The following is a 27,107-nucleotide window of genomic DNA, read 5'->3' as shown; positions in this document are numbered from 1 at the left end:
AATTGTGCATATAATCACCTTGTATGAGAAGAGAAAAGAAGTAAACAGACCGAAAAAAAGAAAAGAGAAGAAGAAAGTACATGAAACAGTTTTAACAACAGCACTATATGACGATTGAAGACGCATGGAATGCATTGATATCACCAGACTCGACATGATATTCCTGAATAGTTTGAGGTCCCCAGTTGGGAAAGCACATAATTCTTAATCAATCGTGTTTGGCTGAGCCTGCCCTGTGTGTGCTGTCTCCCACTGTTTATCCATTCACATCTAGTGTGTGTGTGTGTGTGTGTGTGTGTGTGTGTGTAAACTTTATAAACCCCAGGATGCATCATAACAGCTTTAGCCCCTCTAGTGTGCCTCAGCCCAATACATTTCACACCTGTGTATATGTCGTGTGGATAGCATTGCAACAGTGTGTATAGGTCTGTGTTTGTTACATTAAAATTCATACCTAAAAGGAGTCGTAGTGTCTTAGCACACACACACACACACACACACACACACACACACACACAGTCATAGACTCATACACTCAGGAATATAAACACACATACACGCTCACTTTTCCTCTACTCTGCCGGTCTTTACAGCCCGACAGCCCATTGGGCAGAATGCATTTTAGCCATTATCACATTGATTGTATGTAATCAGGGGTTTATTCTGCAGCCAATGAAGTGAATTACAGGTTTCCTGCCCGACTAACACTGTAACAATTGATCTGCTCCCTGGCGTGTGTGTGTGTGTGTGTTTGTATTTGTGTGGGTTGTAAGGTGGTCTGTGTGACAGGGTGTGGATGCACAAGAAAGACAGAGAAGCAATGATAGAGTGTGTTTGTGTGTAGAAATTACTAGAGAGAGAGAGAGAGACCCAAAGAGAGGAGGCGAGGGAGAGCTCAGTGGGAGGGAGAGTGGTTTAGATTGACTGTCGCTGCGTGAGTTTTTATTCCTTATTTTATTCATTTTTCTTCCTGAAAACAACTATAATCATCTACACACTGTGAGTCTATGGAGCTAAACTCCAACACAAGCATTGACACAAACACACACCCAACACTACACAGCAACACACACATTATTTTCTCTCTCTATTTGTCTGCCTTTAAACAGCACACCTTACTTAATGCACATGTAAAAAAAAAAAACAAGAAAACAAAATACAGATTCAATTACTACCCAGAAGGCACACAGAATGACACGCATGAAAATACTTTTTTGTGTGTTTGTGTTTTCCCTGCCCTAGTCCAATAATTCAGTCACCAGAAAATAGAACACATGTTTTCGCTGTAATTCTTTAACCACACCAGAGGTAACCTACTCATTTTGAACCGATGTGTGCAGCTAACAAGTCAAGTGTACGTGTGTGTGTTTTTGCATGTGTGCATACCCACCAGTGCACGGATCGAAGTAACAAGCTAGCAAGCAGTTCAACAACCCTCCACAGATAGGAGAGCGTTGAAAGGGGAGTAAAATAGAGAGAAACAGAGCAAAGAAAGTAAAATAAACAGAGGAGTGTGAGGACTGAAAAAGCAATTCAGTCTTTTGATGAAATCGTTCTATTCATTTGACTATGGAAATGTAAATGTATTTTTTTGCTCATATTCCCCTCCTTTCACCATTCTTTAATTCAATGTATTTTCTTTTCTGTATTCCTTCACTTTCCCAAAGCATTACCAGTATCATCTAGATAGAATTGTGTAAGGTTTTCACTCTCTGTCTCTCTCTCTCTCTTTTTTCTTTTTGCTTATTGGACTGTGTGTTCTTATCAGCATTGAGAGCACAATGCTTGGTGTGATGGAAAGGTATTAGCCAACCCGCCGTAGCTACATTGTCAGCACTTCTTCCTTCTCTGTCTCTATTGCTACCACTTCTCTATCCTCTCTCTTTTTCCTCTCTCCTCTAATCCTTCTTTACTAATTTGTATCACTTTCATTTATATGAATTTGGTTTTAAAAATGTTGTCAGGGTAGTTCATACTTCTACCTACATGCACCGAAGTTTCTCAAAGTGTAGTCAAATGCATTTTGTTTCTCCTTGAGAGGGTGAGATATATTTTCAAAGAAGTTTTAGAGAGCGTGCCACTAGTGTTGGGTCCATACCGAAACAACACGTGTTCAGTTTCTGCCCACAGCTTTTTGCTGCGTGTCATCCCCTCTCTGTCTCTCCCAGTTTTGCCGCATATCTCTGCAACTGTCAAAGTAAAGACAAAAATGCCTAAAAAAGCAGTTTTACTTTTTTTATAAAACAAAAAGTTCCTAATGTTTACATGTTAGCTTCACATTTGAATGTACTTTAATTCTCCACATACAAAATATATATTTTCAATCATATTTTGGTTGTTTGACCATATTTTTATTTGTTATTTTTACTCACCGATCTAATTGCTGAGACCAAATGACATGGCAACCTCGAGTCCAGCAGGGCAAGCAACATGAGACAATCAGACAGGTTATCTAAACCTCTGATTTGTTAGTGGAAGGTGAATGTTAAAATGACACCCAGACTGTCAGATGTAAACCTCTGTTCAACTTGCAGCATCTTACACTGCTCCATCCTCTTCTCCTCTCATGTCTTCTCTTCTCTAACCTGGGGCGGGACAAAAACAGTTTGGAGTAGTTTGAGGATCAGTTTGTCTTTATGGCCGCCATCTAGCGAGACAGTCGTACAGAGATTGTATATAATAAAAGAGTGCGGGTGCACACAGAAACACAGACTAAAGGAGCACACAGCGAACAGCCCAGAGGCACAGAGTGAGGCAGAGAGTAGTTGGTCTAATACGATGATTGTATGTTTGTCCCTGCCAGTTGTCAGGGCGCTGCATCAGCCCACTGCTCTAATGACAGCTTGTCATACTAAAGTGGCCCACCTTCCTTCAAAACACACAGAAAAATAATTCTTCTCTTCTTTTTTAGACGTCATTTTATTCTTTATGTTGCTCTCTCTCAACGCAACAACATATTTCTATATATATATTTATATATTTCTCTTTCATGAGTCACTGTGCCTTCAAAAAGTGAGAAATGGAAAAAAAGAGATAGGAACGAAGAGAAAGAGAAAATGACAGGGGTCACGCTGGAAATGGAGACAAGAAAAGGTAGTAATCTTTCTGGGGTGTGTGTGTGTGTGTGTGTGTGTGTGTGTTCTCCCTCAGTAAACTCTTTCCCTGCTTGGGAAAGAGTTTTATATCTAGTTGGTGTCACAATCACTTCATGTGTGGTCAATTTTATCATAGGCACTAATCCTAATAAATAAACCTACATGAATTAACTGTTCTAAAAAAGCTAAAAACAAAACCTTTGTAACTCCAAAAACATTACATTTTGAACTGTCCACCAGTTAGCCTTCTTTTTGTTTTGTTGCCTTCGTACTTGTTAATCATCACTTGTGAAGTGATTTGTGAAAACACACAAAACATCTAACAATTTAACAAAAATAAATCTTCATGACATCTAGTAAAATAAATTTTATTTATGACAATTTAAGAAAAAACAAGCTTCATAACGTTTGTAATACATAATCCGTGCATTCCAGAAAAGCAGACATCTCATATGTCACAATATACTGCTTTTCCACTGAAGTACATCAAGAATGGGCAGAACAGCAGGAAGAAAATGAAATCTAAAACCCCTTTTCTGTAACAGAATTAAGCAAAACAGCTAATACTAAAATCTGATTACTGCTCTTCTTTGCGTTTTACTGTAATCATCTCATAACACACTGCTCACATCTTTGAGCCTCTTGTGAAAATACAAAAAGAAAAAGAAATACACTCAAGCTTCCCTCTTTATATAAATCTCTTTAAACACCTGAAAAACATAAAGAATTGCTAAAAAAAGAGAGACCCTAACCATTCCCTCTTTCTCCACACTCATCTGAAGAGCAGACAGGCACAATAAGACTGCTCTTTCAGCACTGAGCCGTCGTTACATAGCTCCATAATTATACTGATAACATACATACATAAATGCATTCAACCTCAGCACAGCGCACTGGCTGTGATTTCTTAATCTTCTTTTCTCTTCTCCTCTACTTTGCACGCATGTCTTCTTTTTTATTCTTTTTATTCCTCCCCCTTCGACTGCCATTATTTTTCATTTATAAGCAGTGAGGGTGAGAGAGAGAGAGAGCACATAGAAAAGATGTGAGAGCAGGAGGAAAAAGAGATGATAGGAGAAGAGAGAGAGAGAGAGAGAGAGGAATGGGGCAAAGAAGAGGAATGGAAAGGGAGAAGGAAAGAGAGATAGATGAGAATTTGAGAGAGAGAAGGAAAAAAGCACCTGAGATCTTTTGGCACTTAAACTCTTTCACTTAATGGTACTCAGAGGGATTGACGGTCGAAGGGAGGGGGCACAAAAGAGCATAAAGAGTGAAAAAGGAGAGATTAAATCATCCCCATCACATCATCTACTTAAATGGGTCTACTCTCTTTTTCTGTCACCACTATGTTTTCTCTCCCCCTGCTAGAACATAGACAGTCCTGTGCGATTGCTCATCATTCCATCACTCTTGCCCACATTTACATTTATTGCTTCCTTACTTATTGTAGCAACTTGTATGTGTTTCTGTCTCTCCTTCTGTATCCCCCTGCTGACTCTCTCTGTCCTTTTTTGCCTTCTTTCCTCTTCGATTTGTGTCCAAACCTTTGTCACAGTCCCCCTCATTCCAAACTGAAGGCCTACCTTTGCATCAGATAAATGGATTTATAGACATTGGTGAATACCACAAAGCCCCGATTAATGGAGTCACTGAATTAGAAGGACCTGCAGGGAGGGGAGGATGGGAGTGGTGGTGGGAATAAAATATAAGATGAAAGGCTGGGGGGGGGGGGGGTCGAGGCCAAATTGTTGTATATTGTGTCATGTCATTTTATGAAAGGGAAAATAGACTCAAAAAAGAACAGAATTTCTGGGAAAGGGGCGTTAAGGCCTCACAGTACCTGTGTGGGTTTGGCTAAAGGAAGACGGCCTCAGCATCATCCTGCTGCTCATCAAACGCATTAAAGCTCTGCTGCACATTAAAAAACTAAAAATTGTTGCTGCTGTCAGTCATCAGTCACTGCAACCAACTCTTTCTATTTTTCTCCATTCTGTCTGTCTCTTGCAATGGCTGTCTGTCTGTCTGCCTACCTGTTTTCCTGTCTATATCCATCCTCACCCCCACCCCCACCATTCCCTCTCCCAGCCGGTTCTTCATTCACCGTCAAGGCGCTGTCTGTGTTTTATGGGTCCCTGTAGAACAGGGATCTTTTACAGGCTGACTGGACTTTAGAAGCCCCTCGTTTAGCAGCATCCTGCCTTAATTAAAAACCCCTTTTGTGCTTTCTGCCTTTAACAATGAAAAGGAGAGAAGGGAGGGTGGGCAGGGTTAGAGGAATAGAGAGTGGTAATGCAAAGAGGAAGAGAAAGAGAGACTGAGAAGAGATAGAGAGAGAGAGATGGCAGTGAATAGGAAGTGATAGGGAGACAGGCATATAGATAGTAAGGTAGACAAAGGGAGGGATAGAGAGATATGGACAGAGAGAAGATAGCTGTTAATTACAACTGCCATTAACAAGACACCAATCAGCCTCCTTAGGGAGAGGAAGAAGAAAAAACTGGTGAGGGGAGAAAGGAACGGAAGCAGAATATAGGAAGGAAGAGACAGCAAAGAAGACCAAGAGATGAGGAGAAGAATACAGTAAAACCTCAACACTGATTAGTGGAGAGAGAATTTTTTTGTATTACACGCTTTCCTTAACTTCTTAAACTGTATCTGTCAGTGTGTGCTTGAATATGACCGCCGTGTATCAGTGTGGCTGTGTATATGGGCATCATGTATGTGTGAAGCTGTCTTTGGGATGATTGAGCAGCAGAGAGGCTGCTTACTGATTACCTTCATGTAGAACAAGCTGCTATTGACTGGAAAGTGACGGATGACCGTCTGCCCCGAGCATGTGCATGTGTTTGTGTGACTGTGTGGTACTATAGATGCTTCTCTGCTACTGTTTCATACATGATTCCCCTAATGAACCACAATCTATACATTTTTGGTGTTTAAGTCTCTTGCTCTTGTTTTTTTACCTTGGCCGTCTTTCTTCCTCCGCAGATCTCCCTCAATCATTTCTCTCAAGAAAAGAATAACAAATGTGATGGATGTAGTGTGTGTGTGTGTGTGTGTGTGTGTGTACATGTGTCATTTATAGAACTTGCCAGGCTCAGTGAAAACATATAAATCCATCATAGAAAGTGACAGTGAGGAAATATAACAACATCAGAACAAGTGATTGCTATAATTGGAAATGAATTTCTTTCATTCAACATTGCCTTAACTGTATCTATTTTTCTTCTACTGCCTTTCCTCTAACACTTTGCTCACTTGGTTTTCTCTCTTTTTAAGTGTCCATCATTTTTTTTTACATTTTCTTGTAATACTTTCTTCCTCTTCTTCTATTTGTCCTTGTCTCCCTCCCTCAGGCTTCTCTGCAGAATGTCCAGTAAGGAGCGCCACCTTGAGTCCAACTGTCCGTCCTCTTATATAAAGACTGAGCCGTCTAGTCCTGCATCCCTGACTGACAGTCTAAACCATCACTCCCCTGGTGGCTCCAGTGACGCCTCAGGTTCCTATTCGTCCACAATGAACGGCCACCCCAACGGCTTAGACTCCCCAAGCCTTTACGGCTCCAACGCCGGGCCCCTGGGACCTGCTGGCGGCCCCGGTTCAAAGCGTTATGAGGACTGTTCATCAACTATTGGGGAAGATTCACAGATTAAGTGCGAGTACATGTTGAATTCGATGCCCAAGAGGCTGTGTCTGGTCTGCGGGGACATTGCATCAGGGTACCACTATGGAGTGGCATCCTGTGAGGCCTGCAAGGCCTTCTTCAAACGCACCATCCAAGGTTGGCTTCGATTTTGACTTTCTGTCTATAATTAGTCTCTGTGTTTGTCCATGTACATGTCTGTCTCTTGCTGTGTCTGCTTTCCCATAACAGGTTTGCTTTCATTCTTTCTCTAATTGTCTCTTTCTGTTTTGCTTTAGTCCTGTTTTAGTGGCTCTGTTTTTCTGTTTTCTGAATTGGTGGGTGTCTGGGTTATTTTAGATTATTATTATTCAGATTATTTCTTAAAAAATGTAAACATTACAAGAAGCTGTGATCTGTTAAATTGACTTGATGAGAAGGGAGACATTTTTTGTAGTTATTTATATTTAATTATTACCAAATTAGCATTTATCTTTGAAGCTATGAAAGTACATGAAGGGTCATAAACACATCACAACAAAAGAACACATTGCAGGGTTGGCTGTGGGGGATGCAAGGTCAGATGTTAAAGGTGAATAGTGTGTTTCATATAGGTTCTTTAAAAAGGCACAACTTTTCCAAGAAATATTTCACACATAGCACCTAAAACATAAACTATGTTTTTTGTCAAATGAAATGCAGAGACAAAATGTAGTCTGCCACACATGCGCATACACCTGAGCCATTAGACTAGAATCGGGACATATGATAAAAGCCCCAGGCCAGATGTGAACCCAGAATTTTATATGGTGAGCCACTGGGACCCCCACCACAGTCTATTTTTTCTCTCTCCTTCACTATTTCTCTTTCTGTCATACATGCACATACACACGCTCACATAAGCATCCAGTCAGATTCATGCATACTCACCAATTCCCAGAAACGCCCTCATTTCACCCTCAACCTTGACCTCTTCTTCATCAATAGCAAAGAGTAATTACCAGGTGATGTTTGCATTCCCAAATCTAGCTGCTTATGCTTTACAGGAAATGTGTTAACTTTAAGCCTGATGTCTAGGAGATAACATATTGTCAGAGGCAGGTCAGAGGTTATGTCTGCAGGTCAGGAGTTCAGGTTAAGGGGTAGAGGAGAGAAGGGATAGAGCAGTAATCCACATGATGAGAAGAGTACCAGGAATTAGGCTCAGTAATCCTTTGCTCGTCTCTTGTTAGGGGTAGAAGTAGTCCAGGAAGTGCACAGGTATTTATGCTATCCTCTCCAGTTTTGTGGATATTCAATTCATATCCAACCTCTCAGCTTGATCACCATCACTATGTCCTTTATTTACCCTTGTAAGCACAGAACAGGTTAGTCTTAAAGACAATCAGTTAGCCATAAAGCAAACTAGTAAGCCAGCCATTTGTTCATTATTCCACCCAGTTCAATGATAACACAACCATCCTTGTTTCACATAACATAACTAATGCAATTCATGGAAAATCACCCAATATATAATACATGGAATTTCACAAATATAGCACTTGTACAGAATCCACAACTTGATTGATGATTGATGATTTATGATGGTTTCCATATTTCTTTCCAAAGCAAGCACAACTGAAGCTGTTTTCCTCTGTATTAAAGCAACACCAAAGGATAATGCTCGCAATATTCTATACTTTTGTCAATGCAAACGATTCCCATGAAAGGACCAAAACCAACAATGTATTAATCCGTCTCTCAATACTTCCCAACTCTCTCTAAGTGGTCTTCTCCCCCAAGTCCATTCATTCCTACTGAAGATGTCAATCTTTGAAAACAGGTCAAATATTTCTACAATACATATGATAAATATTTTTAGCCACTGCTTTGAGAATACCAAATGACCAGCCAGTGCAATGGTGTGGCTCGCTGTTTTTCATAGTTTTTGGACAACAGTAGAGTTCTGTGACACGAGGAATACACTATATCAGGCTTTGGCTACACAGACAATACACGTTAGTATGGTAAATCTATTGTTGTCCATGAAGCATTTTTAGGTATGGGAAATCAGAGTAATTGAATTTTATGTTAGGGCCAATGTGGTTCTTTTGACCTTGTTAGTCGGTCAGCAAGTGATAAACCGTTGAAGACTTTGTGTTTGAGTAACAATCTTTAATGATTTGTTCAACTAATAGGCCACATCAGTCAGCAGGACAGCCTTCTTGTCAGTCAGTGTGCCACTGCAATAGCCAAGCTACCAGTCAGCCAGCCAGTCATCATCGACCCACCGACTCAGTCAGTCAGTCATATCAGACAGGATTCATCTATCTGCCCTTCCATCCATCCACCTATCTGTCGCTGCTTTCTTTTTCCTCCGATAAGCAGCTTTCCCAGTAAAGCCCCAGAGAGAGAGAGAGAGAGACAGGGAGATGTGAGGGGGTGGAAGTCTTACATCCACTAGATGGTTACCACTACCTAGAGATGACCTGTATGTGTTTATTATAGGATGAGATCAGGACATTGTGCAACCCTGAAAAAGAGATTGGAGCACACACATACAGAGATAAAGGCAGAGACACACACACTAACTCATAGAAGCACATGGACACCAACACACATGAATAGACAGTCACACAGATTACTTTGTAATCACTCTGTGTATAGGTTTAACCATTAATTTATCTGTCTTCTCTGTAGTGTCTAAAAGTTGACCAATTCCACATTCATTTCATTTTGAGGGTGTGTTAAAGGTTACGTAGGTGAAGACACAGTTACAGATTAAATAAAAGAACCCAGCAAACATATAGATGATGCCATGTAAACGGTGACCTTGAATAGATTTAAAGCAAAATGCTCTGTCCCACCCACCCTCACTCCCTCAGTTCCACTGTATTTGTAATCCTCCCTTCTCCTGTAGTTGACATGTAAATCAGGAAGTCCGGAGTCAGAGGTTATGGGTCAAGACTTTGGCAAAGCCTGTCACAGGACTGTTGTCACGAAAGGTTGCGACGAAATCCACCAGTTTGGTGAGCAATAGGATTGGAAGCCACATTGAAACTGGAGCCACAAGAGAGATACAAATCATTATTTTGTATTCTTGGTCAAAATTAGCTTAGAATTTCCTGGATGTTTATTAAGAAATTGCTACTAGTCGACTGACAATACACTTACACAAGCTATTTTTCAAAGCTTGAATGGACACGTCTAGAATTTATTAAGAAAATCCATCAATGCAAGGCCATTTTATGAACAAAATTAATGTTTGTGCTACAGTACAACTGTTAATGTTTGTTTGGATGCAGACTGAGCAGTCTTGGATCTACTCTACCAAATGGGTCATGACATTATCTTTGGCTACCACACAAGCCAAACTCTTCCACAGATAGTGTGGAAGTGCATTAGCCTGTGTGTCTGAGTGTGGGCTTTTGGGCTTGTGCTCATCCATGCAAATGAGTGCAGGTTTATGTGTACGTCTGTGCACATATGCCTGTGTTTATGCACGATTGTGTGTTAGTGTGTGCATCTTGGCTGGAATGCAGGGCCAGCCTCAGATGGGCAGCGGCAGACATATTGGTATGTTTCAACCCATTAGCCAATAAAACTGCAGGTAATCACCAAAAAAACACCTCCAGCTGGACAGGGAGGAGAGCATGGGGTGGGAGAGGAGAGGGAGAGGAGAGGAGAGGAGAGGAGAGGAGAGGAGGTACACAGGTTTGGATAAACCACAAGTTGAAACAAGGAATGAGAGAAAGAGGGGCGAAGGGGGAGGGTGGATTGGGCACATGGATGTAGGAAGGAATTGTGTGTGTGTGTGTGTGTGTGTGTGTGTGTGTGTGTGTCGCAGCATGGAGGAAGTGGCTCTGGCAGCTGCTGTTTCTGTGGCGTCAGTCCAGCGACACCTGACAACCTGCATCTATCACTCCCTTATTGAGAGAAAGGGATAAAGGGGAGTGAGGAGGAGGGCAAAGTGTGTGAGAGGGAGGGATAGGGCGATGAAATGGGAAGAGGAAGACAGCAAGAGGGAAGAAGAAAAGTAGATGAGAGTAGAAAAGAAGAAGATGAAAAAGGCTATAGTAAATTAGAGCAAAGGAATGAGGGCAGTGGAAATGGTAGGTGGGACGATCAATCTATGTGATAGTTCTGTTCATACTGCCCTAAAGAAAATAAACAAATTCCTCAATAATTGAACAATTTTAAAATACAAATACATATTTGCATGTTTGTATATTTTGTTATAGTATGGTAAGGCTGGATTTTGGTCAATCACAAGGAGAGAATTCGAATCTGGCTTTGTCACTTTGTCACCTCTCTGGCCCTCTACTTATATATTTTCTGTTGCTCCCCAGTTAAAACCATCTAATCAGAAGCCAAGGTAATAAGAAAAGGAAGTGAATGAGAGGGAGAGGCTGAACTTATGTCAGGAGGAGTTAAAAAAAAGACAGCTCAAAGAGTATGGCAAGGAAAACACACACTAACATTCATAATACACAGTCTGTACAACGGTGGTCACTTGTCATGCAGGTGGACATGCACACACATCTCAAAGGAAATTGCAGGGGATTTTGATATCCCCCTCACTCACACCAACACACACACGCACAAACACACACCTTGTACATAGGAGCCTCCAAGAACATCTCTGCTCCATGCCCACCTAGTGCACAATAAGACACATAAAGACACACACACACAGCTATGCCATTCTGATGTAAACCCTTCTAATTCCTACCCTAAACCGCCACTGACGCAGGATGTTTATGTCTATGTCTGAGCATGCAAAGAGTACACAGCAAGATAACGCCTCGGTCTCATAGTCCTTTCACATCTTCATGTAAGTCTGTGATGTAAGCCTACAGTACCAACCCCCTTACCGAATTCTGTAATACCAAGTACCTTTTATACAAATATGCTAGTACAAATATGCTAGTGTTAATGTCCACTGCACCTCCAGCTGAGGTAGTAATTTCTGTCGAATTGAAGTAATGTAAATTGTGTCATTGGGTGTCACTTTAATCAACAAATAATATGTATTATTATTATTGCCCATTGACACCCACTTCCACAGTAGCACTCAGTACGTATAGCTATTAACCTTTTTTCTCACTGGGGGTTTAACACATTTAGCCATAAGGCTACCAGCCATATAAGTGGCTCTTTACTGCAGTTATCCATTTAGCAGCGCTTGCCTGTTTAGCTTTGCACTAACAAGGCCTTTTACTGACCAGCCATTAACCCACGCAGAATCTGTGTCATTAGCACATTTAGCCTTAGTGCTAGGTAAGTGTCCCTCTTAATTGCTGACTGAATCTGCTCTGCCTGTATCATCAGCATGTACGCTAACTAGTCCCATTAGTAGTGTCCATTAGAATGTATGGTTTCCCCCAGCATTTAGCATGTGTAGCCTTTACTTTAACTAACAAGACCGATTAATGAGCATCTTGTTACCCATTAAGCAGTGGACGTGCATTTAGCCTCTTCCAAGCTAACTAGCCCCCTTAATCAGCCCAGTAATGAGAAAACATCCTCTGCACAGCAGCAGTCAATAGCAATCACTGTTTACTCTGTTTCAGTGGGAGATGCATTGGCTTGTCTGGCTACTGTAGTTGTAAGGTGGGCAGGGGAGGAAGGGAACAAAGAGTTTTTTGTTCACATCTCAACACAGTTTATACTAAATAAATAGACCTTCCTGAACAAATAAAGCTGTTCGAGCGATTCTGTAACAGTCCAAACTGTCCTAACAAATCCATAACTGTGCTTCACTTTGAACTGGCTGGAAACAAATTACTAAGTGGAGGAAATGAGCAGAACTGAGAGTGAGCCTGAAAATAAGAAAACAACATAGCGAAACAGGGTGCAATGAAAGGGGAGGAAAACAGGAGGCAGAGTAGATGGTTAGAAATAGGTCTCATTTAGAGTAAAAAGCCAAGACATAGGACATGACAATGTATAAATAGGAAGATATAGAAATGGAAAGATAAAGTATAGTAAAAGAGTGAGGAGCAAAAGAAAAATGTTATTAAATATTAAATATATTGTAGTATAGAGAGAGAGAGAGCACGTTTTTCACAAACACTTAAGGTGTTGTTGTTGTTGGCCAGCGTTGCGAAGTTAATAGACTTAAGTCGGCTGATAGTCTTAGCCTCAGCTCTGCACCAGTGTTACTGTGAGTGAACTACAGCTAGTCACGCAACCTCAACTTGCTCCAGCCATGACACATTCACATGCTGTATATACCCATGTAACACACATGCATACATAAACATATAGGCTACACTCTTTTCTATGCTAGTTGTTTTTAACAAAGTGATAACTTAATAGGTAACAATGGACCACTGACACATTAAATCAACAGTCGTACGAAAGCACATGGTGTGCTTATGCTGGTCAGTTTAAAAGAATTTGGTTTCAGCGCTTGCACTGTACTGAATATGGCCAGTATGCCAACAGTGGGGCATCTTAAAGTCAAAGGTGAAGACCAAGGTAGCTTGTACATTTTCATCAAGGTTACCTTTTATTGTGTGTCTGCGTCTATCTACAACTTTACATTTTTCTCTCTGTCCATTCAATAATCAAAATGAAAACATGTAGTGTATTTTTTCCCCCTTGTGTCTTCGTGCAGCCGGATGTGCTGTGGAACGGCGTCTAACAAAGTTGTCTGCCTGCCTGCCTGTTGATGTGTCTATCTAAAATGGAACCTTTCTTTCTCTCTTCCTCCAACATGTTTACATACAGGCAACATTGAGTACAGCTGTCCAGCCACCAACGAGTGTGAGATCACCAAGAGGAGACGCAAGTCGTGCCAGGCCTGCCGCTTCATGAAGTGTCTGACTGTGGGCATGCTGAGGGAGGGTAAGGGAAAAGGTCTCTTCCTTATCTTTCTCTGTTACCTGTGCTACATGTAGCATTTTAAAGCCTATTAAAATATGTTTATTTGGTTATACCAGATTAATTTATGGCTCCCAGAGAATGTTTTTTAGACAACAAAACGTTAAAAATGGCTACAGTTTCACTTCACGACACATGGTGAAGTAAATGTCAGGTCAGTCGTCCGTTCAAAGATGTTGCACGTTAAATATACCAAGATACATCAAAGTATGAAAATCATTTATTGATGTTGAACAATGCTACATGTAACACTTCTAAGAAATTGTTAATACTCCTTTTATATACAGTATATTGAAATTTATTTATATTTGCATCATGTCCCTCTTGTTGCCTTCTGATTTCCATCTTTTTTAATCCTCATATGTGTTCAAAACTATGTTTCTCTGACTCTTCTGTCTGTCTTCTCATCTCACCATCACTTTACACTGATGTATGATGTATGTTTGCATACAGAAATTACATAAAATAGTTTCCCAGTGGTTTTCCAGACCCATTTCCAGATACCGACTACTTCCTTGTTTTCCATCCATCCATCCACCGTCAACCTCTTATCCTGCGTACAGGATCAGGTGGGGCTGGAGCCAATCCCAGCTGACATCGGGCAACAGACGGGGTACACCCTGGACAGGCCGCCAATTACTTCCTTGTTTTACTTTACCTAAATATGGAAAACACATATATTAAAGGACAACACTCACTGTTGAGCGGTGAAGAAAGGTTAAAAAAAAAAAACGAGATATTATCTGCTCCCACACCACTTTGATTAAATACACTCACTCTCTCATTTTCACACTCCCTCAATACCTCTGCCCCTTTCTCTCCCTCTTGTCTGCCCACCTCTGACCTTTCTACTCCCACTGCACTTCCAACGATAAAAGGAGGGAGAGGTGTAGCGGGGATGAAGAGGCGGGCCGAGAGAAAGAGAGAGAGAGAGAGAGAGAGAGTCATAGTGGGAGGGAGAAGGTGGGATAAAGCTACAGGGAGGGAAGCAAGAAGAAGAGATTGATTTATAGGTGCAGAGGAGAGGGACCAGGGGAGGATGAGAGGCAGGGGGGAGGATGGTTGAATGAAGCAGAAAGTGTGTGAGAGAGAGAGAGAAAGGAGAAAGGAGGAGGGTCAAGGTTGTAATTGATGGGAGACCTGGCCTACGCCCCCTTCCTTACAGTGGTCAGGGAGCGTGCCTCTGTCGACGCCTGCCAGCCCTCCCTCCATCCATTCCTGTCTTCATCTCTCCCTCCAATTCTCCCACTCAGTGTTATTGTACTGGTTCTGTTGCTTCTGTTGTCTTTCGTCCATCCATTCTCCTCTTCACTCCATGTTCTCCCCACACAGTACCTGCAGCTTTTCACCCACTCAAACTGTGTGACACCGTAACGATCTGAGGTAGATAAACCAAAAAATACATGCACATTTTATTAACCTGACAAGCTGCTGATAAAAATATTTTATCGACTGACAACTTCACATGCCTGATGTCACACTTCCTGACATGGCTAGAATAAAATTATAAATAATATATATAGCATGAATTTATTATTTTATGATGTATGTAACTTTTTTGTACTTACTTACTTACTTTCAATAATCTAAATTTTAAATTGTGACTAAAACTAATATTGGTTGTAGTAAAAAGGCTAAAATGGAATTAAAATCAAATTGAGATGCTGGGAATTTACATCATGGCTTAGTTTTGACTTAGCTGGAGCTTGACCCTTGTCTTCAAATTATTCTTTTTGTCTGTCTTGCAAACAGCAAAATGTTATGAGAGGGAAGATGACACTAGAAAACTTCAAAGCTTTGGACACTTAAACACACACTTTAACAAAATTCATAAATATCACTGCCTCCAACAGCCCAGTTTCTCTTCACTGTAAACGCATACCTCTCTCTCTTTCTCTCTCTCTCTCGCTCTCTGCGCACACACACACACTCCCAACAAGCTGCTATCGTAGCATTTCTTCTCCCGGTTGATCTGACATAGGCAGAACCTATGTCTCATCTCTGTTTTGTCTGGTGTGTGTGTGTGTGTGTGTGTGTGTGTGTGTGTGTGTGTGTGTGTGTGTGTGTGTGGCCACAACCGCACATGTAAGTGTATGCATTATTGGCGGCTCTGACAGTGTCACAGTTCACACAGCTCAGGCATCATCCTACTGGACACAGAAACCACATCGCCCTCGTCAATAAACTCCAAACCAAGCCGTCATTTGCAACAAAATATGTTTTAGTGATAATTTCCCTAAAAGCTATGCTTTTTTACAAATGTTTACCTAGATGTTGTTTAGCAGTGAGTGAACATGGAGGTAGACATGCTATTGATTTTAACTCTTAAGGATGTGGTTTGACCACTAAGCCAGTAAGAGAGCACAACTATAACTGCCTTTTGTTGCCGCTGCTTCGTCTGCTCCTCGCACATATATCATGCATGCGTGCGGCACACACACACACACACCCCTAGGCCTACATATATATACATCAACATGACAGACCACAGCCACCCCATGTGTTGTGCTGGGTGTGAATTTAATACATGGGGTCCCGCTTTACATATGAATAAGGGTCATTCGGAAGAAACTGATATATCCATTTTCTTATATTTTCAAATTTTCACTGTTTTTAAACTGTAAAATTTGAATTACATAACTAACACAAAAGGAGCTAAATGTATCCCATCACCTTTGCTTTATACTGTTGGAGATGTTAGTTTATAATATTGTGATATACTAAATTTCTTAAACATCCCCTTGAATTAATATTCTAAAAGGGACCCCCCACCCCTCTGAACTCAAACCATAATAATGCACTGGTGTCACTGGAAACGACTTAACTCAATTGAAACATTACCCATAAAGAAGGTATAGTCTGGTAATTATATAATTTATTAATTAGTGGCTTTCCATTATCACAAATTTTCAAAACCTTGTGCAGATTATTCCATCCTTAAAAATATTTGGGTTTTCTTAGCAAATACGGTGATATGTCTTTATATCAAAAATGTTTGTTCAGTATTTTGGTACATCATGTTCAACCACATTTTACACTGGACTAATAACACACATCTTTATAAAGACCAATGTACAGAACAACCAAGGACATTGTATTACCTGGTTGAACATGTTTTCACTCTCAACAACCCTTTGCACACGCAACCTTTAAGAACATTGCCTAATGTGTTTCACGCAGCCCTTCTGGGTGTAAGCATCGTTGCAGAAGAATCGCAAAGATGATAATGGTAAGTGGCTACATCATTTAGCATCATAGCTAACTGGGGTTGTCAGGGGCTAGCTCACGGGAGAAAGGTGAAGATAAAGTGGTAAGGGTGGAGTGGGAGTGGGGTGGGGGACGTGAAGTAGAATGTGTGTGCATATGTGTGTGTGTGTGTGTGTGTAGATGCTGTAGTTTACCCCTTAGGGCAAGATCTGCCTCAAATTAGCTTTGTCGCCCTGGGAGACAGAGAGAGTGAGATGAAGAGCAAGTGAGGCAGCAAGGAAGTGTGTGTGTGTGTGTGTGTGTGTGTGTGTGTGATAGAAAGAGAGGGGAGAACAAGAGGCCAGAGGGTCAGTAAACCAACTCAGAGTGGAGCCTTTTCTTTACATGTTCTCTTAAACACACACCTCATCATGTGAATGCACACACACAAAGCTCTGTGTGTAATATTGAATGTTTCTCACCCAGAGGAGAGGAGTAAACGAGCAGGAAGGAAGCAATGAACATTGGGCACCCACCCACCAATATGTAGCAGCTAATTTCTGGAGCAAGGCAATTAAAAGACCTGACTATATTATGAGAACTTCCCCTCTGGCAATGGTTGTCTGTCCATTTTTAATGAGGTCATAATGATGCGTCAGCTGAAGACCGAAAGGTCACAGGGGCGGGGTGTAAATTTGCATCGGGAGAGAGGGGAGGGGGAGTGAGAGAACAGGGGTATAAACAGGAGAAGGTTGAAAGCGATTTTTAACAAATGCCAACCTCAGAAAATAAGTTTTAATTTAATTGTAACAATTTGACAAGTTAAACTGTACAAAATCAAAGGTAATGACACTGTAGCTGTGACAGTTATTTCAATTTATACACAACTGGCAAGGCAAGACAGCCATAATGCATTCAAATTCAGCAGTAATGTGTAGAGTTGTCATGAACAGAATACAAAACACAGATCAGACATTTGAACATGAAAGGCTTTGGCAAAGGCGCACAGTCCAGGAGCCAGCAATATTCAGTCAGCATGTATATTGTACATATGGTCATACTGACAGATTTGCTCTCTTACAACATAGCAGCTTTGATGATGGCACGTCTGATGAATCATGGTTAAACAGACAGAATGTGTTGAATCCAAAACCAAAGCCTCCATCTCTAGATTGTCGTAAACGGCCAGCTGGATTCACATGGTAGACTACTAGAGAGACAAGTCCACGGACTGCAAATATAAACCTTGGCACATTGCCCCACACATGCACACACACACACAAACAGCTCGTGCCAACTTTGGCCGTGCTCCCCACGGCCTCTAAGACCTAATGAGTGAGATCGGGTGGAAGGCCTCAGTCTGTGTGAGTGCTGGTGCTTGTGTGTGTGTCTTTGGTGTGTATATGCAGCTGGTAGTGTGCGTCATAACTCGCTTCATAGCTCAGCAATCCAGTCTGCTGCAATGCAATCTCATTGCTGCACTCACCACAGTGAAGACGACTGGCTGACACGTGCTCACCTGCAAATCACACAAAGACAACTCATCTCTCATAAAAGACTGATGACAGTGAGGAAAAGGGGGAAGATGAAATGGCAAGGAAAACACAGTTTGTGGGACAAAAGCTGACTGGTGAATGAATACTGCAGGAGGAGAATACAAGAAGAAGGGAGGAAAGAATGAAAGTAGAGGATGACCAGAGGATGAGAGAGTGAGCAATTGGGAGAGGGAAGGAGAGAAGAGGAGAGGACAGGGAAACAGAGGAGTGGAGCGCCAGACAACTGGTGGCGTCTGGTGTTCCCCCATGGGAAACTTGTAGCTAAATCTGGCCCTGTAGCGTCTGTCCTGACCGAGTGTGTGTGTTTGTGTGTGTCACTGGCATCTGGTTGCATCCCAGCTAGAAAGGAGCGATAATGGAAGTACTGTGACGAGCGATCTGTCTAAGTGGTCCGCTCTGTTTCGCATACACTTTCTTTCTGGTTTGTCTTGAGAGGAGAGGTGTGCCAGGAATATCCCTTTAGTTATCAGAAGACTTTTCAATTATATTTGACAGCTCATAATAGCAATGCTTTCATTAAACACTCACACAGAGCTCTAGTGTGTCACAAATATAATAAATATGCACGTGGTGCTTTGCTATGTAATGACTAAATTGTGATAATATCCACAAGAATAAGTTATTTTCGAGAACTGATTAATACAGATTATATTGTTTTGGGGTGTTTTTGAGTATAAAATAAATACCCGTACTCTTATTTGGACAGTGCATTTGCTGTAGTAGTATAAATGTATCAGGGTATTTCATAAACACGGGCCATAAACATGGAAAAGGCCACATTGTTCAGGGACCCCACATGGTCTCACACACATGGCCACATTTGCACAAACACACACACATATTCACACACCAGTGACAGCCACCTGCCCGCTGCCTTGGGCAGTGCTGTTCTGATCTGTTCTGGTCTAAACAAACGTCACTGCATGACACTACACACACGCACACACACACTCCTCTTAACCTCCCCTCCACCCCTCTCTCATGCTCGCTTTAGTTTTCTTTCATTCTTTGAGCTCGCTTGTGTCAGTTTTCTTAACTTGAACGTAAACATCTTTAAGGAAGATGAAGTGAAACGCGGAGAATTTTGACTCGGACACTGATCTGATTTCTTCACACTCAGTTTTATTCTGGTATTCCTGTGTGCACATAGATTGTATGTTTCTTTATCTTGTTATTTTCTAATTCTTCCTCACATGCAGAAGATATAGAGATGCACACACACACACACACACCTATGCATTAAATTTAAATGGGTCTGTTGTCTTACCCAATCTACTCTACCATCAGTTCTTAAACCACATAGGAAAACCCTTTATGTTATTACATCAACACTGCGGTTTAACAAACGCTCACAAAAACACACACACACACAGCAACATAAGGTGATAACCTGGTCTGAGGTGGAAGAGAGACTTCAACCCTGTTACAACTTCAATTACCATAAAACTCCACTCTCTTCCTCTCTCGTTTCCCCTCCCTCTGTGTTTCCTCGTCTCTGCCTCTTTAAATGCTCTCTTCCTCTTGTGCTTTTTGTCATCCCTCTTACTCCTCACTGTGATCAACAGAAATCAATCATTTTATTTGTCTTCCTACTCCACTCTCCACTCTATCCCTCACTCCCGTTCTCGCCCTCTTTCATCCTCTCATTCTCTTATCATATCATTGACCATCTGAAATCAATCCATTTTGTGTCTAACTCTCCTCTTTCCTCTCCCTTCTGTCTTTCTCTTTCCGCGCTTGCCGGCTCTCTCTTCAAAGGCACTTAGGTGTCAAAGGCATTTCACTCGCAATCCCTCAACTGCTCAAACGCGCACACATACACTGACACAGAGTGACGCCAGTGCGGTGTAAAATCTATGCTGATGTGATCAGTGCAGATCGTGCTATTGACAGGCAGCAATATTCCCACGATAGAAATGATTCACCTTCATCACTGTCACTGTGTGTGTGTGTGTGTGTGTGTGTGTGTGCGTTACAGTGTCTACAGCATATGATAAAAGTGATACAAAATTGTGTTATTCATATAAGCAAATATATGGTATCAAAGTTTACAGACACTATGCTCTATGTACGCAGAAAATTGGCGAGCAAATGTTTATTCTCTATTTATTCTGATATTTCTGTGTGTAGATGTAGAAGCAGTAGACAGAGTAGAGGTGTACTGTTAGTTGACATAATAATTAAAGCATATAATTAAGGCATATAACCTCTGTGGATTTCTTCTTTTCTTTCATGGGTTCTCTCATTATTCTAGTCCTATCTCATTTCCTTTTATTAGCACTCACTTCATCCCTCCTTTTCTCTCTCATTTAATTTTTTCTCTTTCTCCTTTCTTCTTATGTTTACTAGCCCATCCATTACGTACCCCTCGCCTTCTCCTCTTCTTTCACAACCTATGCTCTACTCCTCTCTCCTCTGTTCTCTCTTTTTTTTATACTTTCTGTTATCATAATCTTCCAGTAATGCTTTTTATCGTTTTTTATCTAAATTATAATTCTTTTGTCTCACCATTTTATTCCAATGCTTACCCATTCCCTGTTCAATTATCTGTTCTTCCATTGCCTTTTCTTTTTCCTCTGTTTTTTGTAATGTTTTTTTCTGATTCTTACATTTCCTCTCCCCTGACCCTTTTCCTCTCCTCTCCTTCCTTCTCCTCATTCCTCCCTCCTCTCCTCTCTTGCCCATTCTTTATGATTTGAAGGCTCATTTGTTAAGAGGAGGTAGAGCACTCTCACTCTCCTGCTAACCTCCTCCTGTCTCTTTTTTGTAGGCTTTGGAAATATAATTTTCAATTTTTAATTTGATTCATTTAGATTTGATCATTAATCAGTGCTGAGAGAGAGTTAATTTGCTGGAAAATAGATGAGGTAGTTAGAAAGGGCTCTTTATAAAGTGAGCTCAGCACAGCACTGGGTCTTTTTAGGTATGAGGCAAAAAGAAAGAAAAATTTAGTCTGTATGTGACAGTGTAGTTTGTGCAATAGAAAGTAATATGAGAGAAAGAGTGTGTAGATTGACAACATTGATTGTTGTATAAATTCAGAGTAAATAAGAATGTCGCTGACCACGCTGTCAGCATCTGCCAATCTCAATGTTGTACCTTGTACTTTACTTTGAAAATCAGGTGAATTACTATATGGCATGAGGCAAAATGCTGCCCCTAACCAGGAGGGCAGTAGCTTATGGCAAGAGTGCTCTGGAAGCAGTGTTTGCTGTACGCTTGCATTGCTCCAGGTTAACTGCTCCCCCTGGTAACATTACAGCCAGTGCTGTTTTCTTTTGTTTTGAAACCATGCTGCCTTCTCAAATGAGTGGCCTGGTTGGTGGTGCCACCTGTATATTTGATCGTGCTGTGCATGCATGACTTAGCAGGATGTTTGAGTGCTAGTGATGCTACAGTACAGACATGAGGAAGTTTGCCCATAATCACCCTTTGACACCAGCGTAAAATATTTATTAATTTCTCAGTGAATTTAATATGAAACTGTGGTTTCAATACATGTAGCCATATGACTGAGATACCCTTACCTATTGATTTAAACTCTTGCTCAAACCCTGTCTTCCATTTAGTCTTTATTCGCCCTTCCCATCTAAACATATACCTTTTCCCTTGCTTCTGTTGTCCTCTACTTTTTCTAACTCGGATCTTTTCTCCCTCTCGTCTTCTGACCAGCCACTGACCTAGCTAGTGACTGAGCAAGCTGCTTATCGGGGGCTTACCCAAACACAACATGGGGGTGGGGGTTAGAGAAACATAGACGTTGTGTGAATGTGTGTGTGAGAGAGAAAGCAGAGTGGGTGAGTGAGTGGGTTAGTACCCCCTGGTGTTTAGAGTTTCTTGACCGTTTGCTGACACTGTCCCTCCCCCTCCCCACTGTACCTGGACTGTCAGCCCTTCTGTCTAGCTATTGCAGTTTCAAGCATGCACGTGCGCGCACACACACACACACACACACAGATGCATTTCATGTTCAGTTCACTGGGTTGGCTGCCACCTGGGCTAGTTAGGTTTCTAAATGAATGACATTTCCGTAGAAAAAATGTGTACACTCACATCACTGCAAGATGCTTGAATAAAAGTGCCAAAATGTGCACATGTACAAAACACAAATAAAACAGGGAAACGTGTGCACTTACAAGCACTTACAAATGCTGACGAATGCACAAACATGCTCCCTGACATTTTTTTTCTTTTCTGACAATAGAAAGTATTTCTCTAAAATCTCTTAGGTGTGATGTCTTGGTCATGGTCAGCACATTTGCAGAGGATTTAAATCTCTGTGTGTTAGCAAATATCTCTCTTGCTCTCTCGCGCCCCCCACCCTCCCTCTTTTTCTCTCTCTGTCTCTGCATTTAGATCAAATCTTCACTGTTTTAATTGCACTTTGCATCAGAAAAGCTTTCAAATCAGTGGTCGGGGGTTTTTCAGTAACTGAGATTAGTGTCAACAGCATTTCAAAAGTAATACTTTGCATACTGTTTAAACCAACAACATTCAGATTTCTCTGCAGCCGTCTGACCCTTCCTCCACCACTTACTGGCAAACTAGCCAACGTGACTTCTAAGTTAAACATTTGCTCCAAAAGCCAGGAGCCAATATTATTTATTTAGTATTTTAAATTCCATGCTGAAAAATACCATTCCCTCTCCTCTCACTTGCACTTCTTAGATCACTCACTCAATCGGTGCATTCAGTATTAGGATAACTTTTCCCCCCAGACCGTCGTTGATATAGATGTTGTTCTTAGTGTCTGTGCAGCGTTAGTGGCTTTCTCATTTCTTTTGTATTTATTATGACGACACTACTGTTGCTCCTGCCATGAATGTAACATGAATCTCTTTCTGAGTGCCAGTGGAGTTTTTGCTGAGATAGATAAGCCATCAATTTCCATGGAATGGTTATAATACAGCAGATCTAAACAACAGTTAACAGAGTGGCATGAACATTATTTAATTTATTATACAAAAATCAAATTAATACCTAAACTTTTTTGAAGATAAAGAAGGCGTAAGAGAGACACATCTCAGACCTCCCTCTGCAGTCATTATGGAAAGCCATTTTCCACAAATGATTCATCTGTAAACCAAAAAAATTGCTTAGTATCAGGTTTGAAACATTTGACAGTCCTTTCAGATTCCTCTTCCCCTCTATTCTGCTCTCCTACTCCAGGGCACATGACACCTCTGTCTTCCTTATCCATCTTTAAGTGGTAACCACGGTAACATCCAATCCCCTGAGAGATAGGCCTAATTAAATTAGGACTCCTTTGTGTCAATTAATTAACGAGACAGAGAGAGAGAGAGAGACAGCAACAGAGAGACAAAGATTGGGTAAGAGACAGGGAAAGAGTAAGTCAGAAAGCCAGAGACAACGTGTGTGTGTGAGAGAGAGAGAGAGAGAGAGAGAGAGAGAGAGAGAGAGAGAGAGGCCCTTTACTCAAATGGTGTCTCTATAAATTAATCTTGTTGTAGAATAAAAGAGGCAAGCGAGTTTAGCAAGCTTGACAATAACATAAAAGTGCCTGTATGCATAACAGACACATACATGCATACACTGCAGAAACAACACAGCTATCACTACTTTACACGCAGGGCTCATACGTAATCGCTGGTCCTGTCTTTTTCATCTCTCCCTTCATTTCCACTCTCTTTTTTACTTGCATACCAGCAGATTTGTCTTGTCTTGTCTCTCTTTATTTTTCTCTTTAAGCCAGTGTCATGGGCAGTATATTGATACACTTCTTCTGTCATTTCTTACAGGTGTTCGTCTGGACAGGGTTCGTGGTGGGAGACAGAAGTATAAACGCCGGATAGATGCGGACAACAGTCCATACCTGAACCCACAGCTGGCTTTACCTCCCAAGAAGCCATGTAAGAAAACATGCACACACAAACAGTATATGTAATAGCCCTTGTCTCTCTGATGTTAAACGGGGATTCTCAAGGGCATAAATTTGCATGCTGTCCTCGGTGCCCAGTAACTCATACTCTAAAAATTGACATACTGTATGTACTACAGTGGCAACAGCATCTGACATGGTGTGCAGAGGGAACAATGAAGGGCAAAACCTCCCTGGAAGTAAACAGAAAATATTCAAATTCTAGCATATTGTAACACTATATGCAGGTCTGTTCATGTAATACCCAGGAGCTGTTGTTCAGAGACCAGAAGAACTGCCTTTCCATCCTAATGAAGACAGTTGGACAGTAAAAACCTTAAAACACACATGCAGACACACACACACACACACACACAAACACACATATAAATAGACACAGGGTAGCGAGAAGCCCATCTGTTTGGGACCAAGTTTATCTCCCTGCCTCTACTGCTACCAGTTTGGGGTCATAACATTTTATATGTGTAATATTTCACTATAAAGGTGTTCATTTAGCTCTTGCTGGATTGGCTGCGTTTTTTAAAAGAATAAAACCATCGCCAAAGACTGATGATTGAAAATTAACAAGGGAGAGAGTGAGTGAGAGTGACCGAGAGACAGGTGGAGATGCAGAGGGAGGGAGTGGGAGAGACTGAACCTAAATGAGAAGGGTTCTCAGAGAGAGAGCGAGAGAGAGGGGAAAGGATGGGGACCAGCCAGAACCCTAATCCGGATTAAATCCAATCTGGCAACCACATCAAACTAGAGTTAGCTCTTTAGCTAACCGTCTGCTCACACACATAACACACACACACATGCACACACGCTCATGCAGTGCAGATTGAGCAGTGTTTAGCAGCTTGGTCCCCAAAGCCCATTTTGCTTAAAGCTGGAGCATATTCTGCTTTAGGCCAATATGCTGAATGGCTGCACAACAGCTTACCGGGACTTCTGCACTACTAATCATTGAAATGATTGGATAATATGAATGTGTGTACACTGTTTATTCTGTATGTGTTAGCATACACAGAACATGTGTGTGTTCAGCTAACTGAATGTCTTCACTGGCAGGCTGAAGATCACTGTTCCTTAGGATGGTTAAATTAGATTTAACCATCCTAAGGACGGAATCACCAGTGACCACTCAAAATAGTTATTCAGGCTTTAATCCCTAGTTTACATCTTTCCCATAATAAATGTATGAACACAAATCTCTATCTGACCTAAAACCAAACCTACACTTGAAAAACAAAAAAGTATAGGGTTGATATAGACTTCCTAGACTCTCTTGTTCTTTTCCTCTCACACACAGTCAATACACACAAAAAATCTTTCTGTCTCTCTCTCTCAGATACATGCACACAGCCTATCTGTAGCCCAATCCCTAGCCTCAGCGTCCCCATTGATTGTGTGAGGACAGAACAATAGCCCTGGGTTTGGAAATGGGCTTCCATTGATTCTAATTAGGGAAACATTAAATAAGATTTACCCACAGATACTGCAGTGTGACTGGGATAGGTTTGGCTGAAACGACCCTTGAGCTGGAGCTATAGGGAGGAGGATGGAAAGGAGATATACACACACTAATATATATATATATATATATATATATATATATAGTGTGTGTGTTTGTGGGTGGAGAGTGGTAGATCAATACACAACTCATCCTCCCCAACTCTGTATCACTCTCTGTCCATGGCTCTATTTCTACCTGTCTGTCTTCCATTTTTTTCTTTGCTTATTTCTCTCTCTCTTTTCCCCTATCCCTCGCTCATCTCTTGCTCTTCTATCCTCTGTTATTATTCCCATGCTTGATTAGTCAGTGGATTAATTTGGAAGCAGGGTATCAGTCTGTTCCTAATGGGCCATAGAGATCTCATCACCACATGTCACCATTACCAGCTGAGCTGTTTGGCTTTCAGTATTATCTTTCCCTTCTGTATGTATCAGCGAAGCTTCTTAAGGCTGTGATACAAAAGACAACGTTCTGGGTATCCTGAGTCACCAGCAGTAATCACCTTTAAACACACCTTGAAGCCTCTCCTAAACCTGGAAACGTTTCAATACGTTTTTGATCTTTTGTCAAGAGCATTTTCATCTTTAGTCCTGCCAAATTACTGGAATCAAATCAATTATCTATCGCTAGATTGTTGACAAATTCCACAGGACATGTAGGCAAGGCATCGGTGTCAAGCTTCATCTTCATCTTATTTGATCTTGTTTCCATTGCATATTGTGATATACTGTATTAATTACTGTATATAATATTTTACTGTAAAAATAACCTTTCAGGTAATGTGAAGATTTAAGTTTTACACTTACATACATTACTTTTGATTTTTGAAGTGTGGTTTGACAATTAAAAATGAAATGATTAAAAAAATGATATTATACATACAGTAATTTGTGTATATACATATACAAATTACTGTATGTGTAATATCTAACATCATTATACTATAGAGTATACTGAGTATACTGAAATACCTGTAGATAAATGTGTTATCTAGCAAGCCATGTTATCAGGGACTTTGCATTTAACCTTTCACATTTTTGCACCAGATTGGTGTGGAACAGCTTGTAGCCCAACGCAGCAAAAATTCACCATCTCTCTGTCTCTGTGTCTTTCTCCTTGTCTGGTGGTCATGTCAGTTGCCTTTGGCTGCCTTGCAGATAACAAAATCGTCTCTCACCTGCTGGTGGCCGAGCCAGAGAAGATTTACGCCATGCCTGACCCAACAGTACCAGACAGCGACATCAAGGCCCTGACTACGCTGTGTGACCTGGCGGACAGAGAGCTGGTGGTCAACATCGGCTGGGCCAAACATATCCCAGGTAGGGGGGACTGCTGAACCCTGACTTTCACACTGAACCTAAACTCCATGTTGTGACACTATCACACA

General features: G+C 41.2%; 1 protein-coding gene across 3 annotated transcripts in view; it reads left to right on the top strand.

Annotated features, from left to right (window-relative positions):
- esrrga (estrogen-related receptor gamma a) overlaps window positions 1-27,107 on the top strand; it is a 69,393-nt gene that overhangs the window by 7,564 nt on the left and 34,722 nt on the right. For 2 of the 3 annotated variants that reach the window (XM_038702039.1, XM_038702038.1), the window contains exons 2-5: window positions 6,452-6,876; window positions 13,432-13,548; window positions 24,086-24,196; window positions 26,857-27,039. In XM_038702039.1, the coding sequence (XP_038557967.1) occupies window positions 6,452-6,876; window positions 13,432-13,548; window positions 24,086-24,196; window positions 26,857-27,039 (836 nt within the window). The remainder of the gene's footprint in view (window positions 1-6,451; window positions 6,877-13,431; window positions 13,549-24,085; window positions 24,197-26,856; window positions 27,040-27,107) is intronic. The other variant, XM_038702037.1, reaches the window with a different exon arrangement.

Source organism: Micropterus salmoides, unplaced genomic scaffold, assembly GCF_014851395.1.
Source record: "Micropterus salmoides isolate LMB-PRFRI ecotype aquatic unplaced genomic scaffold, ASM1485139v1 Ms_hic_scaffold_6, whole genome shotgun sequence".
NCBI lineage: Eukaryota > Metazoa > Chordata > Actinopteri > Centrarchiformes > Centrarchidae > Micropterus > Micropterus salmoides.
This window is presented reverse-complemented; position numbering and strand designations above follow the sequence as displayed.